Source organism: Balaenoptera physalus (assembly GCF_965194825.1).
Source record: "Balaenoptera physalus genome assembly, chromosome: X".
Classification (NCBI taxonomy): Eukaryota; Metazoa; Chordata; class Mammalia; order Artiodactyla; family Balaenopteridae; genus Balaenoptera; species Balaenoptera physalus.
In genome coordinates, this window is record NC_138903.1 from 17,407,140 (window position 1) to 17,426,328 (window position 19,189).

General features: G+C 41.6%; 1 protein-coding gene across 8 annotated transcripts in view; it reads right to left on the reverse strand.

Moving 5' to 3' along the window:
• Nucleotides 1-19,189, reverse strand: part of SH3KBP1 (SH3 domain containing kinase binding protein 1) — a 337,837-nt gene that overhangs the window by 139,082 nt on the left and 179,566 nt on the right. For 4 of the 8 annotated variants that reach the window (XM_082447084.1, XM_082447088.1, XM_082447087.1 and 1 more), the window contains 3 exons: nucleotides 11,632-11,761; nucleotides 10,965-11,024; nucleotides 3,330-3,404 (listed from right to left, as the gene is read on the reverse strand). In XM_082447084.1, coding sequence (XP_082303210.1) covers nucleotides 3,330-3,404; nucleotides 10,965-11,024; nucleotides 11,632-11,761 — 265 coding nt within the window. The remainder of the gene's footprint in view (nucleotides 1-3,329; nucleotides 3,405-10,964; nucleotides 11,025-11,631; nucleotides 11,762-19,189) is intronic. The other 4 variants (XM_082447089.1, XM_082447091.1, XM_082447086.1 and 1 more) reach the window with 2 other exon arrangements.

Below are 19,189 nucleotides of genomic sequence, written 5' to 3' on the forward strand. Positions count from 1 at the left end.
AATGTGACATTTCACCTCTTTTCAGCCAGAGCCTGGTTCTCAGCCAAATTTGTTTTGCTGCAGTCTGTGCAATAACAACTCTTCCCGCCCCCTCCTCGCCTCCCCACCTAGTCAGTACCACATACTGTACCTCCCATTTCTATGACTCATGTCAGTTAGCAATTAGCAATGAAAGTAACATTTCCTAAAGGGAAACTGTAAAGTTAAAAGCCATTTAAACAAATTAGCAATTAAAGAAACCACACAAAATTATGACTGCCAAAGAATTAAATCTCTTTCGATGGCTTCACAAGGAATAAATGCACGCAGACATGTTTCTCGAGGAAAGCATTAAACCAAACTTGACATTGAAACACTTTCACTGGCAAGATGATTGTATTTGTTAAAGAGGGAAAGGAAGCTGCCCTCCGGGAGGCCAGAATCCCCCAAGCCTACAGTTCTTCCTCCCTCCTCTGACACCAACGTCTCCCCAGAGCTGAACTCCTTTCCAAAGAAGGACACTGGGGACGTGACACCTTTCCTTTGACCTCCGGTGGCATGTGTTGGAAGTCATCAAATAGATATCAGCAAGACAACATGGACACTTACCTCCCCAGATTCTTTTTTTCCCCAGGCTCTGCCCATAGTCATGTTTCTAAAAGGAAGAGCCTATTTGTTTCTAGTTAATTTCTGGGTGTACGTTCTTACTTTGATGGTCAGTACATTAGTCATGCCATCAAAGGGCAGGATTAAAAGGATATCTTATGGAAAGTTCCATTAAGCCTGTCTCTAAAAGCCTCTAGATGTGTAGAATAGCTCCTGAACATTTACTATATGTCTCCTGATGACAATGATGCCCTTGGGATGAAAGTATACCATCAAATTTTGTTCTCTATTAGCCACACTGTGCATTATCTTCCTACACGTAAGGTGGCCTCTTAGTACATAAGAATGATACACCAAATAATTGCTCACATAAAATGTCACAAAATGTTGAAGTCATTCAAATAAAGAAGTCTCAGTACAGGAAGAAACTGTTAAATGAAAACAGAAAAATATAGAAAGGTCATTATAAATTGCTAACAAGTTTCAAAATCAAATCCTTTAAACAATGGCTGTGTTTCTTGTTGCTGCTGTTTTCAATAAAATGGTATTTGTAAGCCAAGAAGGAGGGGGCGGGGAGGAAGATCCCTGGTGTACATTTTAATTAACTAAAGAACAGCATTTATGAGCAAGAACAGAGGGAAGAACGATGAGGAACAGCCCACAGCAAGGGGGTCGGCTCCAATTTACAGGGCTGGATGCGAGTGTGCAAACATGGAGAACCTCCCTGGATTAGCTATCCATTCGTGTGTTTATCTGTTCATTGTTTTTGGAAATACCCCTGCTGGAGATATAATTTTGGAGTCTAAATATTGTGTCATTTCCCCTTTAACATGTTCTCATTTTGCCGTATGGATTCTTTCTGTGTGATAAATGGCTTGTATATTCTTTTCTGGTTTGGAAAGAAGCATTTGAGAGCGGAATAAAGAAATGGTTAGTGAACAGAAAACATCCCTGCTCCCCTTCCCTGCCGCCGCCACCACCAGCACCACCAGCAGAAGGCAGCAGGGCAAATGGATTCGGGCAAGTCTGTTTTAGTTCTTCAAAGAGAAGAATTTGAAGGGTTCTTTTATCATACCTCATTAGCTAGAAACACAATATTTTCAACCACTGCCAACCTGATTTCACTGAGCTTCTGGTTTTAGGGATTTGCCACCTTCCGGGCTCATCTTAATAATATCATATTAATCACTGTGAGAAATACTCTTTATGTTACACAGGGAAAGGTTGCACGGTCATTCAACCACACAAGCATGGGCTGGGAAGGAAACACATGGCAGATTTTTCTTCTGGATATTCTGGTAGCTTGCTTCTATCACTTTTAAGTACTATGAAATTAAATGTCTGAATACCTGGGTTGACGAAATAGCTCAAAATCTAGTTCCTTCCCTTCGGAGGAAAAGAAAGGTGGCTTTTCATTTTTGGTGCTGTATCTTTTAGCCACTGGTGCTCATAACACACACTATTATGTAAACTATCCCTGTGTCATGCTCGTAATGCCAGGTGACACTCGAGGGCAGTGCAACCCAAAGTGAGGTCTGTGGACTGGAGCCAAGATCATGAAGGGCTCGTTCCTGGTACACAAGAGAGACAAGCACAGAAAGTGTCCGTGTCTGGAAATGCTTATAGCAGTGTGCGCTGGTGCTACTTCCGGACGTGCGGCCAACAGACGCGTCTGGGTGAACAGGGCACAGACCAACGTCGGTCGGTCTGCCTGCTCCTGCTGGGAGGGGCGGGTGGTGCAGCGCATGCGCAGTGAAGGCAAGCCAGCAGTACCCGGTGTCTGTCCGCAGGGGAATGGAAATAAAAATACACTTCACTGCAGACAGTTTGAGAAGTGTGGCTCCGGTGTTCACGCGTGAACCTTCTCTTTCATCACTGTGTATACGTCTCTATGTACGCATATGTGTACATGCACACTAAGGTGGATGCTTTTCCTTCGCAGTGAAAAAAGAACAAAGCTTCCTCAAGTTTGCTTTGGCCACTCATATAACTGGCCAAATTACACAAAAGTCATTGCCAATAATTTCCTTAATATTCCAGCCCGTGAGCCATTTTTGTTTATTTTCAAGTTTACACTCACACGTGTAGTGCTTACTGTGTGGCAGGACTGTTCTAAGAACTTCACGAGATTCATTCATTAACCTCATTCATCTCCTTCCCCTCAACTTTTGGCAGCTTTCTTTCACAGCACAAAAGGCTACACACTGGCCCTGCCAAAAGAAGTCTGCCGTGCGGTGATTGGCTGAATGAGCAAAGCAAAATACCATTTCTGGCACGGACTTTTCTTACCAAAATCTTACTTCTTTGAACCCCGCAATGAAGAAATGACTTACTGGTTTCCAATGACCCACTCAGTAAAAGCAATAACCACGAGAGGTTGACATCTCCACAGGAAGCCATCTTACACCACCCCAGAGGCCCAGAGATACTGGTACAAACACATATGCCATGACCAATGTTACTGATCCCTTCTCTGCACGCATGGTTCATGCACGCATGTCACACACATGACAGAGGCACAAAGCAAACAAGACAGCGCCAGGGGCTGGTGATGGGAATGCTCCTGCAGCACACACCAAGGAGACGGCACTTATCTCAGGCAAATAAGTCCATGTCCTTGGATCAGAAATTCACACAGACACTTGGCAGAAGCATGAGCAGCTCAGGAAAGTGCAGCTGCATCAAAAAACACAAGAACCCAGATCTTATCTTTACAATTGCCTCCTCCTGTTACGGTCACTCACTGTAATAGCGTCTGTGGCCCTCCGTCTTTCCCGGTGCAGCTCGGTACAGAATTGTCCCTTCAAAGGTAGTCTTTCCTGACAGTGAATGAGAGAAGAGAAGGGGAGAGAAAAACAAGAGAGAGGGAGGGGGAGCAAATGATGGCAAAAGAAGGAAGAGGGAGAGTCTTTAACTGAACTTGTCTTCAATGAATCCACTGCAAGAGCTTCATCCACAAAATTAATTAGAAACCATTAGGCAGAATTTAAGAATGTTACAGAATGAGCCCGAAGTCCCCATGCAAGCATGATGGCAATGAGCGCCGGAATTAGGGCTCACCTCTGCAAATGCCTGGCATGTGGATTATGCCCAATTTAAACCTGGAAGCCACTTCAATATTATACCTCGAGAGTAGGAAAACCTCAACCAGAGGAAATCCAATCAATCAGATTCCTTAGTTAACTCATTCTTCTCCTTGGACAGTGTGACCCGAACATAATATAGATTTTGGTCCATTATTCTTTATCTTCTACCCTTAGAGCCCAGTATGATACAAACTGATATTCATGACCCCAAGAGTCTAAACAAGGCACAAAATCCCTTTTAAAAGATTTTTCATTCTTAGTATCTTTAAGCAAGAAAATGTACAAGTATTCTAGAGGGGGACTTTTACCAATGAAGTTTGAAACCAATCGTGGCTTCCATGTCAATGTAAGGGGTTTTCTGCTTAGCACCAAAGACATCAGAAAACCCTATTTCCTGAAACATCTTAATTGAGGTTTTGCCATATCAGTCATGAGACTGTACTTAAGCATGAGGACATAGGACTCACCCAGTGTCAAATGCAAATTATCTTCTTTTTTGTTGTTACAAGTAGAGGTTATCAATAGCATAAGACTGGACACATGGCTAAAGCCCAAATCTCTCTGGAACCATGAGTAAGTACATAGACTACACACACTCTGCCCCAGTTTGAGGGTGCACACACACACACACACACACACACACACACACACACCCTACAGAGAGTACCATCAGCAGGTAAAATGGTTTGATAAAGACAAGCTCAATTAATATATGCATTACTCTAAGTTATCCAAGAAATTGGTCCTATTATGGCTGTGAGCTAAATATCGAACTGGAGGCCAGTTACATAGCTCCCTCATAATAAGTCTGAGGGATGAAAAGGTAGGCTACATTTACAGAGAGACAGAGAGTGGAACTGAGTGAGAGAGAGCAACTTGTCTCACTTTTTAGAAACATTCTTCAGGAAAACGGGAAATTCCATTAGGGACCATCATGTCAACTTCTGGGCCATGTCACTCCTAATAACATGAAAGGGATTGTAAATGATCAGATCAACAAATTAAATGGAATCAGGTATTGCCAATTTCTGTGTCCTACAGACATGGTGGTACACCACTGCTTTGAAATCTGCCCTTTTTGACAGATGTGCTCTGTCCAATTAAAGCAAAACCTTAGATATTCAAATCACTGGCTACATAAGGATAATCCAAAGAAACAAGTGTTTCAAATGTTCTCCTTAGACTTGTAGCTCTTGAGGACTTTGATGACAAAGTGGAACAAGTAACAGTGGCTAGTTTTTATTTGGGTGAATTTTTATTCTGCTTAACTTCAATCACTAAGGTAACATTACTCCCAAGAAATACAGCTGTTTTGTGATCCAGGCCCCCCAGAAGTGAATGGCAGCAGTCCTTCTGGTGTCAGAAAAAAGTAAGAAAAAGAAATCAGTATTTCAAGAAAGTTCCTCCAAGTACAAGAGAACCTCCCTTTCTTCTTCCCCAGGACCAAGTCTGAGAATCACTGAGGTAGACATGGCCCTGCTATCTCTGAATGGCCAAGCATTTCTGCAAAATACCCACCCCCCACCCCATCCACTGGCAGCAAGAGGACTGGAAATGGAACCTGGGATGGGGATGAGTGAGGACACACACGTTTCATCTAGAGAACAAGAGATGGGCAATTGGAAAGTCCATGAATATGAGTGCTGTTTATTTTGGGGGAGGGAGGAATATTCTATTGTCACTATTAAATATTAGTACTTGAAGGCAGCAAACACTGTAAAAGGGAAGCATTTTAAAATTTCAACACAAAATCATATGCTTACGCTAGCATCTAATTTTGCCTGAAACTCTATTTCATCAATTTGCTAATTGCTCTTCACTGCCAACAGAACCTCATACACAAAACAAATAACATTTAATATTAAAAAGTATAGAGACACCAAAGCGTGTGTGGGGGGGTGCCAGCCTGGCTTTAGCTCTTATAGGCAAGGGGCACAAGCAATCCATTTCTTACAGCTAATGAAATAAAATATTTCTATATCATGGGAGTGGTTTGCCCTAAGTTTTAAAAGGCCATCTCCATCTTTGCCTTCGCTTGACAAGTCACTAAAGTATCTGAACCTAAAATTCAAACATAAGGAATTAGGAAAATAAGAAAGTCAATTCAAACTTAAATATCATGGCTATTAATGGTTATAGAAAGAAAATGCAAACTTTCTCCCTCTGAAAACTATGGGAAATAGCTTAAAATGTTTCTGTAGCTAAATGATATTTTTCTTTAAAAAAAAAACAGGAATACTTTTCAGTTTTACAAGAATTATTTTATAATCTAAGAAATGAAATAATATCAAAAAGATGTTAGAAACAGGAAAGTCACATTTATATCTTAAATGTGAAGCAAAGTATGTATGAAATTGAAACCGGACAGTAGTCACATCTGGATTTCTTTGCCTCTACATCCAAATAAATCTTACAGATCAAGATATTTTCTGATTATAATTTAATGCAATAATATCAATATAATTTGTAATTAGTTCTATTTCACATCATTTAGTCAATACTCGCATGTGCAAAATTATAACTGAAAAGGTAATTAACTCATCATAGTCTGTGATCATAAGAAGAAATAAGTTAAACTGTACTCAGATTTGAAATTTGTCAGATGCTCCGTGAAAGGGTAAACGACAAGCCATAATGGGAGCAATACTAAAGTATGTGCAAATTATATGCAGGAAGGCCTGCATGTAATGGTGGCTTCATCGCTCAGAAGCGAGGCCACACCCAGGACTTCATCTCACTGGGCTTTAGTGTTCTCATCTGACACCAGGCTAGATGAGCTCTCAATTCCTTTCCATCCCTAACATAAGATCCTGCCTGCACAATTATTGCAAACCCTTGGATGTTTTGTTTTTTAAAAACCTAATTTACTCAGCATTTTTTTTTTCACTATTGATCTGTTACATGGGAGCCCATTTCACTCTTTTTTAAAAAAAAATTCCCTGTTTTGGTACCATTTTGCAAGCCCTAATGAGTGCATAGATCTGGGTGATAATCATCAGTGGCTGCTAATATTCAAAAAGAAAGATAGCCAGACATTATGAGCCTCCAGATAGACTATCCATCAACACCTATGAAGCAGTTCTGTCCCTCCACCCCAAAAAATCTCTCTCTCAAACCTGAGTTTAATCAAGGCCCTACATGCAATTATCAATTTATAGGAATATAGAGTAAATGACACAGCAGAGATGAAATCAGCAAAAGGCAGGCTGTGGGAAACTAATGGACAAAGGACCTCAGTTTCTTCAGCAAAAAGTAGCAACGAAAAGAGGCGACATGGAAGAAGAATCAAGAGAGTTGAGACATATCAACCAATCACAAGGTATGTACTTTCTTTGGGTGCAGATTCAAACTAACAAATTGTATTAAAAAATAGAATACTATTAGGGGAAAGTGAACACTGACCATATAGGTAATTACTTTGAGGAATTGCAATTATTATTATTATTATTATTACAATTTGGAGTGATAACAGTATTTAAGACACCCTTTTATTGACACATATTGAAATATTTATGGATGAAATTATATGATATCTGGGGTTTGCTTCAAAATAATACAGGGGGGGATTGCGCAGTGGTATAATTACAATGAATTGGCCACAGGCTGCTAACTGCTGAAGCTGGGTAACAGGTACACAGGGGTTCATCATACTATTCTCTCGATTCGTGTATGTTAGAAAATTTCTATAATAAAAAGTTGACAAAAATCTTTTTGAAAAAGCACCTTTAAAGTTCCATAAATGCTATGAAAGGTAAAGATGCTTTCAAATTTAAATATACAGCAAAAAGTTTCTGCCACTACCTGACAATGAATTTTCTTGTTTGAGATAAAATGTTTAAATCAACATATCAACCAACACAACTGCTGTAACTCTATCCTTGATAGATTAGATTACCCTGAACAAAGATCTAAAGTTTAGAGATTTTCATAACCAACTACCATATATAAAGATACATCAGGGTAAAAGAAAAGCAAGTTCAAGCAATTTGTACCTTTCATTCAAAGCTAAAAATGCCTCCTCAGAGTAAGAAGGATTCAGCAAGCATTTACTGAACACCTACAATGTGTCAAGCTGTCGCGGCACACTTCCTTATAAATAAAATGCAATGTTTCTTCAATTGCATTCATCCATTGGTTAACGAAACTCAACTGAATAACTATCCTCAAAAACCTTCTGAAAGTAACAATGTGAAGAGTACAAACATCAAAGAAGTGTGTGCACATACAGGGGTAGGTGTGTGTGTGTGTATAACAAAGAGATGTATAAGGATACACTGTTCACAAAGTTTTCTTCATATGTACCAGGATACAGATTTTATCTGTCTTAAAAAAAAAACCTCCCCCAATGTCTACTAGCATTTAAATTGAGAGGATTTTTATATGATGTCACTAGGATCTCTAAAAATTACCAAAATGGTGCAAACATTAGGAGTTTGACTTACTCCCAGAGCCATGTATTTTTTTTATATAAACTTATTTATTTAATTAATTTAGTTTTAGCTGCATCTGGTCTTCGTTGCTGCGCGTGGGCATTCTCTAGTTGCGGCTAGCAGGGGCTACTCTTTGTTGTGGTGTGCGGGCTTCTCATTGCGGTGGCTTCTCTTGTTGTGGAGCACGGGCTCTAGGCACGTGGGCTTCAGTAGTTGTGGCACGCGGGCTCAGTAGTTGTGGCACGCAGGCTCAGTAGTTGTGGCGCACGGGCTTAGTTGCTCCGTGGCCTGTGGGATCTTCCCAGACCAGGGCTCGAACCCATGTCCCCTGCATTGGCAGGTGGATTCTCAACCACTGCGCCACCAGGGAAGCCCCAGAGCCATGTATTAATTAAGCAGTCTCTGTGAAAACTGTAATTTATGAAGGGTATTAAGTGGGCTGGTCTAACAAAGACCTTTATTAACTACAGTTCAGCTCATACCAGAGTAAAAACATAGATATCTTTTGTGCATTAACTACATTTGTCTTTCTCAGTTCTATGATAAAAGTAAATACGCATTTACTGTAGTTATACTAGATGTTATCCCTGGGGGAAACTGCATGAAGGATTCATGGGACCGCCCTGTACAGTGTGTTTTATTTGGTTTTGTTTTGTTTTTTGGCAACTTTCTGTGACCCTATAATTATTTCAAAACAAAAATGTGTTTCTTTTGTAAAGTAAAGTACACTGAAACTACTAACACCATTCTCTGGGGACAGGGAATGAGCAGATTCACTCTAAAACCAAAGGTTCCAAGTAGACAAATCCTACCAGTATACATAATTTCTGCATGTGATCTGATCTAATTACATATATTTTACCATCAGAGTGTAAACAGTTACTGAACAGCCTGTGAGAACACTGAGAGATGGTATTTCTCTCTCTTTCAGGGGATTATTTCAATTTAGCAAGCCCTAGGGACATTATAATCACATCTGCTTCCCTATGAAGCCCTTTGTGACCACCGCTGTCCCTACATCCCCATGGGACCGGCCTCTCTCTGCCTGTGTATCCCACTTGTCCTCAGATACCCGGCTAGCAGAGCACGTGTGGCACTTTCCTGAACTGTCGCTGATTTGTGCACACCCTTTCCACAGGGCGAGCTGACTGAAGACAGGGACCCTATCTGATTTGTCTCTGTATATCTTCAGTGCCTTGTACAGCATCTTAGTAACAACAGGGGCCAAGTAAAAGCTGAATGAATGAAGAATAGAAGAAAAGAAGGAAAGCAGGAAGGATGGATGGATATGGACAGACAGATAGAAAGATCAATAGATGGGCCCCCTTCTCCTTAATTGCACATACAGGAAGATTACAAAAGCCATGTACTTATTTCACAAGCATCCATCCTTGTTAGGAGAACATGCCTCTCCAGAGACCTCAAAAACCCCCTTGACAAGGGACAGTTCCTGTGGTAACTAAACATGGCTGCCGGAATTATTAGGCTCTCCTAGTTCTGAAATGGCAGGTTTTAATTGAATGAGCGTTGGGGACAGCAGTCTCCATGAGAGAAACAGTCCCTTCAGAGCATGTGACAGAAGGCTAAGTGATTGGGAAGACCATTCCACTCCGCCTCCTAACCTCCTGCCCCGGGAATTCCAGCAATGTGTGCTTTGAGCTAAGGGGTCAAGCAGGGTCAAATGTCCACATTATTGACTTGGAGTAAGAGGAGACAGTTTATTTCAACAGTTCCAAAAATACAAGAGCATGACTTCTCTGAGCTCCAGCTCTGAAAGCATACCTAACATGGCAGGATATCAAGAGGTCAAGGTTCTCCCGAACATGTGGTCCAATACCTCTCCAGATCTCCTTTTCTGCATGAGTACAGGAATCCCAAAGTACTTTCCAAATGCAGAGACAATGCTTCAGCGAGCACAGTACTAATCGGTGTGTAAGCAGCCTCAACTTACTAACTGGCTACGTCCCAAGAATTCATCATGATTAACCATGAAAGTGACCACTTAATAGAGGGTCTTCTATAGGTGAGGTGGCTTATATACATTATTGCTATTGGAACTCATAACACACTTCCACAGAAATAATGGTATAATGACCCGATTTGGTCCTCCCTCCAAGAAAGCCCATTTAATCCACAATATCCTTAAGATACAGTATTCTTATTATAGGATCCAGTTACCAGGTACAATACTATTCTAGTATATGAAAGGAGACACTATGGCAGTTAGAATTCTAATGTACAATTTGGAAGCCATAGAAGTCCCACTACCATGGGGTCAAGGACACTTTCTGCCCTCCCGGCCATACTCATCAGTTGGCCCATGTTAGCAGAGAATCTCCTTGCCCCAAACCAGAGAAGGCAGCAGGAGCTTCAAGATGCTTCCTTTGCCCCAAAATCACCTCCTGTCTTTCCTATCATAGACCCCAGGATGGAATGAGGTTCAGGGATGGGGAGCCCCAGACTTTGGAAGCCACTGAGCCAATCAGCCAGTGCCACTGAAACACCAAGTGAAGGAGGTGGCCTGAGCACGACTCCAGAAATGGCTTTACCTCCAAATTAGGGATTTGCCCAATCATGCTACTGGTTAAATAAAAGGGACACAACTAACTTGAAAATACCACTCAAGTCAGATTTTTCCAAATGGAAAAGAAAGCTGTTTAAGAATTATTTTGACAGGACTGAGCTGTCTTCTTGTTAGAAAGGAAAGTCTGCAGCCCCAGGTAGTGCCGAACCGCTAAGACACAGTCGAGCCTCTACGACATTCACACCCATGACCTTGGCTCAAGACGGCACAAGAGATACACAGACGCCCACGTAGGAAGTTGGGTTAGCGACTGGGAGAACAAAGTTTCCCGGTCCTGACCTTTTGTTCCGTGAGCTGGAAAAGGCAGCAGAGAAGCTGGAGGGAGGAGAGCTTCAGGCCCTGGAGAGAGAAAGACCTGGAGTTCGTTCTCACCATCACAGATGGACATGCATGCTCACCCAAGGTGGGGCTGGGCCCTCAGCTGGCTTGGCACACTTTCAAGGGAGCTGGCACACACACGTCCTGAACATTGCCCTTCTCCCCATCAATGATTTGTGTGGGGTGTGTGTGTGTGTGTGTGGGTGTGTGTGTGTGTGTGTGTGTGGGTGTGTGCCATTTTCTCCAAGTTCCTCGAGAGATGCTGAGAAATATTAACAATCTCATTTGGTTCATTTTAAAAATAATTATCAACTCGCAGTGAGTGACATTTTAGAAGTATACGGAGGCACAGCAACATGGGCCATCCACGGGGGACTATGAAGGCTGACAGTCACCTATCCAGAGATGTTCACAGTGTGCACCTGCACGGGGTAAAGGTATGCACGTCACACCTTTACAATGATAAACCTACTAAACCACGGTGGGTTAAGGCAGCATGACCAAGAAAATATTCATGAGCTTCTGTCACAGTCGCTCAGCACAGGCAGTGGAACTGAGGGGAGGCTGGAGCGGCACCTGTGGGTACCCCCACCCCTGTCCTGCATGGTGGGAGGACTTCCTTCCTTACTTGACTTGGAGAGCTGCTCATCCTGGGAAATGCCAAGGTCGTCCGACTCCCCCGACAGCTCCTTGATGAAGTTGGAAGGAAACATTCCAGTCTTTCCATTGAGAACACCTTCCCACCATCCTTCTTCTACCTGCACAGATGTGAACAGAACAGAGGCAGGGTTCAGGTTAGATGTGGTACTTGCCAGTTTTCTCTCCCATCTGTACAGTGCCGAGTGCAAAGCCCACACAGGGAGAGCTGCAGGACCCAAAGCTTACAGGTTAACAGGGAATGAGAATGTAGACTTCACAGGGTCTCGAGATTCAGACTCAGGAAGGGGGGTTTAACCTAGGGACCATAAACGCAAGTGGAAAAGAATTAACACTTCACTTCCACTAACATCCAACTGAAAATTGGCATTTCCTTTGATTAGGAATATACGTAACATACCAGAGTAATAGAAGGACCTGTGACGTGACACCAACCAAATCGTATTTTCATATCACATCATAGATACTGTGGGTATTTCAAGATATCGTTTGCACTCATTGCTACTTTGAAGTGGTGGTAGTTATCACACCTGCTGGGAGACCTTGTTATTTAATGTATTAATAAGGAATTATTTATTATTTATAGTAAAGAAGTACACATAGATTAGTATACCAAAATTTGCTTTTAAAATAGCTTGATAGCTACTTTAATATAAATGGTTCCTTTTGTAACCTTATGTGTTTTATTTTATGCATATAAAACCATTATTTAAAAACTGAGAATGGCTTTCCCAGACTACCAAACCTAACTTGATAGCCTAACAAAAACAGTTAAGAATCTGTGGAATAAAAACTCAATCAGAAGGTAGAAGGACTCCCTGCAGCTTTCTTGAAGGTTCTAGATTACCCTGAGATGAACTGATATGGGATGAAGGGAGGTAGGGAGGGCAGCCAGACTGCAGTCATCTGGGTGGGGGAGTTGAAGGCTGGATCTGGGGAGGGGTGAGAATGAACAAGGCAGGTGTGGATTTGAGAATCTGTGAGGGATAAGCTGGTCTTCAGCAACCAATTGGCTGAGACGAGGGAAGTGTAAACAAAAAAAGTCATCCCCAAATTTTGTGATGGAGCCACTAACAGAACAGCAGAAGTCAGCATAGTGAACTGGCTTCTCGGAGGAAAATAACAGGGCATTTTGAGAACAAGGAAGCACTTACTTACCAGTATGGTGTAGTATAATAGAAAGAAACCTAGAAACTTTTTGGAATTTTTTTTGGCCATGTACATGTATTACTTCTTCAAATCAATAAACACAATTTAAAAGCTTAAAAAATTAAAACAAAAAACAAAAAGAAAATTAGAGTCAAAAGCCCAGGTCAAATCGTATCTTGTGACTCTTCGAATGTCCTACTAACTGAACCCTGGCTTTCCTATCTGTACAGTGGGATAATTAGTACACTTGATCAGTGTTAGAAATAGATGTATTATGATTCTACACTAGGGGCTAGGGACACAGAACTGTACAGGACATATCCTTTTTTTTTCCCTCAAGAAGTTGACAATCTACCAAGGTAGAAAGGGCACATGGTTTAAAGATGGTGGAGGGTGGGCATGACCAAAACCTAGCAATGCAAGGTAGATAGAAAAGAAAACACCATGACTTAGCACAAACCAAATGTGTTACACAAAGTTGAGCTCGCCGAGATCTGGGATGCTAAAGGAAGGCTTGGAGAAAAAAAGGCATCAAAGTTAAGGTTGGCCTTGAAGAGCAGAAATGCCAGATATAAGTAGGGGAGGGTGTGTGAGAGAGACATTCAGGAGGTGCTGACACAGCCTCAGAATGGAGACAACCAGAATGGCATTTTAGAGCACGATTTAGGGAGCTCATGGGATACAGACTCACAGAGTGGCCATTATATCTGTGTGATCACAGAATCTTTGGGAAAGAATCCAGACAATGGCACCCGTGCATGACTATCCTTATTCAATACCAAATCACGGCATTGCACAACGTTTCCGTTGAAATCATTCCATGTGTCTATGTCAACTCAACCGTTATGTATTATCCTTTCAAGGAGCTTTTTATAGGATTAGAATGGTTAGGAAGATTCACCATAAGCCTGAATATAAATAGTCACAGGATTTGTAGCATGGGGTCCTTTGTGCTTGCCCTGAATAAGGAACCAGAAAATGACCTTCTTTCTCCCAGAAATCACAAGGCAGGAGGGAAAGACCAAGGGCACGGACCACAAATGAGCAGTCCCTGGCGTAATCCCCGACAGCGCAGGGCAGCTGGGCCAATTCCATTTGATTCAGTTTGACAGTATCTAAAACGCTCCTGTTCCCAGTAATAAGTGGCTCCAGCCCGAGATCCCTGAAGGAAGTGCTCCTGATGTGTGGGATCGGCAGGCTGCCTGCTGGGAAAACAGGGGTGTGTTCCCCTCGCCACGTCCCCACATGCCCGCATCCCTGTCACAGCACAGTCTGAGAGGAATGGCCAACAGGGAACCGGCAGACGTCTATCATTAGCCTCACGGCGCGCAGAGGAGCAGACAATCAAACCACGGCTCATCGCCTGGGGGGCACACTTCCCATTACAGGCACCACGGAGCGGGCGGGGGTCTGTCCCCAGTAGCAGAGAGAGCTGTTCGGTGCTATTTCTTCCTAAAGACTGCTGCTCTGGTTGCAAGATTCAGGCCAGTGATATGAGACAAATGATCCCCAGCCCCACACTATCCCTCTTCAGCGATATTCTAGTTCAACTTCCTGCATAAAGATGATGACACTGAAGGCCATAGTGATTACACTCACTCATGAATGGATGGATGGATGAATGAATGCATGGCAAGGAAATCAATTGGGGGAAATCCTCCATGGGGGCCTATGAAGCTCTGATTCCCCCACAAAAGGAATTTTCCTTCCTGTGAGGAGCAAAAGGGACCAGGAGACCCTGACTATATTGCACACTGTTCTTAATTAGGTAACACCACACTCAGGTCTGTGTGACCCTCCCGATTCCACCAATATTTAATGAGCACCTATTCTGCACTGCCCTAGGACTTCGGGACAGATTCACTGGTGAACAAAACAGATAAAGACCCCATCCTTGAAAAGCTTCTACAATAAGAGTGGAACATACAGAGTCTGCACACCACCTGCTTAGAAATCAAGTTGCTTATGTTTATGTTTCTATATTTAAAGAGAGAAATGCATCCCTTTGTAATAAAGTGAGGATTATGGATGTTACGAAGGGCTTATGATTTCCTTCCCAAGGAAAGCATTAGAAGGGGACAGACACCTACCTTCTCCCCACCAACACATACTCATCAACAGGCTTCTGCAGGCCTTGGCTCTAGGTTGAGAACAAACCCCTGTGATCCTCGGAGACCAACCCAGCCAGCTCTGGAGCCCATGGCTATGTTCCAGGAGAGAACCCCACCTTCAGCCCAGAGCTGGGAGCAGGGCAGCTTTACATGGTAGTGTTTGAGGAAGAAAGATGCAGTAAAACCACTTAAACAGTTTGTGTCTGTGTGCCCTGCAATTCTTAAGTCTTCACAATCACCAGCCTCTAAGTGGTTCAGGGCCCAAGGAAGTAGTTTCTAGTTCTTAGCCCTGTTGCAAGTTGGGGAAGAGGCTGGGTGAATTTCAACATCTCCACCTCCACCCAATCTTACAAACATTATCTACATCTGTAACGCACTGAACAGGATGTCTGTGAATACAAAGATGACCTTGCTGTCTGGGGTATCTAACTACCCAGAATACAGGCACACCTATTTTATTGCACTTTGCTTCACGGTGCCTCACAGATGTTGCTTTTTTTTTTTTTAACAAATGGAAGGTGTGCGGCAGCCCTGCATGGAGCAAGTCTATCGACGCCACTTCCCCAACAGCATCTGCTCGCTTCGTGTCTCTGGGTGACATTTTGGTAATTCTCAAATATTTCAAACTTTTTCATTATTATTATATTTGTTATGGTGATCGGTGATCAATGATCTTTGATGTTACTACAATGACTTGAAAGCTCAGATGATGGTGAGCATTTTTTAGCAATTAAGTACTTTTTAATGAAGATATGTACATTATTTTAGACATAATGCTATTGCACACTTAATAGACTACAGGATAGTGTAAATATAGCTTTTATACGTACTAGGAGACCAAAAACTTTGTGTGACTCACTTTATTGCAATATTTGCTTTATTTCAGTGATCTAGAACCCAACCCGCAATATCTCTGAGATATGCCTGTAGTTCCTACTTATCACTGTTGAAGTTTTACCTGTTAACTGTACCAAGAAGGGGAACAAGATTCATCAAGTCTGAAGTCTACTTCAGGGTACAAGCAGCAAGACAGAAAAATCCATTTAAGGGTTGCTATAGCTTTTTACATCCAATTGCCCTTTGTTACCCAAACCTCAGTCAGAAGCACACTGAAGAGGTAGGTGTGAGGGAGGAGGGAACATGGGGGAGGGAGAGGCACACAGGCAAATGGAGTCAGCTTCATTGTTTCAAGAGCTGTTTTACCATTCTTTCCAAAAAGAACAATGGACAAATCAAGCTCTAAGGAGAGGCCCACACCTCAACATTACTAAAATTTTCCTCAAAATTTATTCATACTTGGTAGGTTATACGTTTCTGGGAATGTATCCATTTATTCTAGGTTGGCCAATTTGTTGGCATATAATTGTTCATAATAGTCTCTTATGATCATCTATATTTCTGTGGTATCAGTTGTAACCTCTCCTCTTTCATTTCTGATTTATTTATTTGAGTTCTCTCTCTCTTTTTTTCTGAGTGAGTCTAGCTAAAGAGTTGTCTGTTTTATTTATCTTTCCAAAAAACCAGCTCTTGGTTTCACTGATCTTTTCTATTGTCTTTTTAGTCTCTATTTCATTTATTTCTGCTGATCTTTGTTATTTCCTTCCTTCTACTAACTTTGGGCTTAGTTTATGCTTTTTCTAGTTCCTTGAAGGCATTATGCTAAATGAAATAAGTCAGACAGAGAAAGACAAATACTGTATGATCTCACTTATATGTGGAATCAAAAACAAAAACAAAAACAAACACATAAGACACAGACTCATAGATATAGAGAACAGATTGGTGGTTGGCAGAAGCAAGGGGTGGGGAAGGTGAGCAAAATGGGAGAAGGGGGTCAAAACAAATTTCCAGTTATAAGATAAATAAATCCAGAGGATGTAATGTAAATAATTACCAATACTATACTGTATATTTGAAAGTTGCTAGGAGAGTAGATCTTAAACGTTTTCATCACAAGAAAAAAAACTGTAACTATGTGTGGTAATAGATGTTAACTAGACCCACTGTAGTGATCATTTTGCAATGTGTACATATATCAAATCATTTTGTTGTACACCTAAAAGGAATACAATGTTATATGTTAATTAACTCTCAATTTTAAAAATATATTCAGAAATAGTTAAATGAGAATTTCAGTACCAGTCCTTTTTCCTACCTGTGAGAGGTAGGGGAAAGCATTTTGGAAAATTTTTTAAACTAGAAAAATATCAAGATAGTTTTTTTAAGTTTTTAAAATTGAGATATAATTCATTTAAAGGTACAGATCTTAATGGTACAAGTTGAACAGTTTTGACAAATGCATACACTCGTGTAACTTATAGTTCTACCAGCATACAGAGCATTTCCATCATTCCAGAAAATTTCCTTGTGTTCCTCCCCAGTCAATCTACCTCCAAGCAACCGCTAATCTTATTTCTATCACCTATGATTGGTTTTGCCTTTTTTAGAACTTCATGTAAATGTGTTAAGACATAGTTTTACCTTTTGAATATTGCTGAAAAAAATACAAATTGTTTTTAGAAAACATCCTTTTCTATTTGTGGAATTAGTGGGAAAAAATATTTTTGAGGGAACCACTTCCTGAAGTCATAAATACCTACATTATTTTCTATTTTTATTGCTTTAAATAACCATCCCTGTTGATCTGGGGACATGGAAAGCTAGTCATGCCAACTATAAACAAGTGTTATCTTGGTTCTAAATGCCTGAGCCAATATTTTCCCCCAATTCCTATGTCCTTCATTGTCTAATTACCTCTTCCAGGCAGGGCCAGAACATTCCCACACACAAAGGAAGTTGATTTTTATCCCCTCCCCTTATTCTTTTGAGAATAAGCCTAGTCCACATGAGGGGGTCCCTCACAAGAGAAACCTGTAGGGTCATCCAGAGGGAAATGACTTAAGAAGAAAAATAAATGATTTCTATTTAAGACTTAAGCAAACTTTGTCCAATGAGACAGAGCAACATCCATGATTTTCCTGACAGTGGCAAGGGTTTCTGGTAGGGCTCTTACAGACATTCTTCAGCAATGCTTGAAAGTCCTGTCCTTCAATACAGCTATGGGCTAGTCTACAGGTCCCCAGATTCCTAAATGACTCTAGGCTATCCTTACTATCATTCCAGCTTGAAAATATGAGCAAATAATAAATCAAGCCAGAAAGATAACCTTTCTGATGAATCAAGATCCTGAAGCTTTATCCTGTAACTATTCCCAGGTGAGTGAATTGTCTATGGGGACGCGTTCACCTTAGAACAGCCACACGTAAGGAAACTTTGAGGGGGGTGTTCCTTTAAAAGTTCAGTGTGCAGATGTAGAGAATGGACCTGAGGACACGGGGAGGGGGAAGGGGAAACTGGGATGAAGTGAGAGAGTAGCATTAACACATATACACGACCAAATGTAAAACAGATAGCTAGTGGGAAGCAGCCGCATAGCACAGGGAGATCAGCTCGGTGCTTTGTGACCACCTAGAGGGGTGGGATAGGGAGGGTGGGATGGAGATGCAAGAGGGAGGGGATATGGGGATATATGTATATGTATAGCTGATTTGCCTTGTTATACAGCAGAAACTAACACACCATTGCAAAGCAATTATACTCCAATAAAGATGTTAAAAAAAAAAGTTCAGTGTGGGCAGCAGTGTCATTTTTCCCTCCACCCCATTTGATTGCATCTGCCAGCTCCTGCTTCCTGTACTACACACCTGCTCCCAAAGCTTCACAGGTCATCCCCAACCTCAGAGCAAAGCTGTACTAACGTCCTGCCCTCCTTCCTCGAGACTAGCCTAGCACCTTACACAATACAACTGTGCTTGGTGAGTGAATCCAAATACTCCTCACCTTCCACATGTCCAGTTGAAATGGCACCTATTCTAGGAAGCATCTTCTTCCCTCTCACTGAGTACCTTTGTTTTCAAATTCCTCTCTCATTTGTCAGCACCATTATTCGCCACTCTAACAGTATCTCGGGTTATTAGTCACCTTCTTAGTTGAGTATATCTTACCCTCTCCGACTATACCAAGCATGTTTCAAAGCAGAGTTCTGTTCAATAAATCTTTGGATCTCTGTAAACACAGTTTCTCTCACCAAGTAAGCACTCAAATATTTGATAATTCCCATAGCTATGCCAATCTATTATAAATACACTTAAACTTGCAAAGATGTTACTTTTATGTGGTTGTCGCCTGTTTTGTATGCCAATGATTCTAATCTAATCATCGTTGCTTCTAAACGTGGCTTCCCCCTCCTTAATATGAACGTCCTACCAT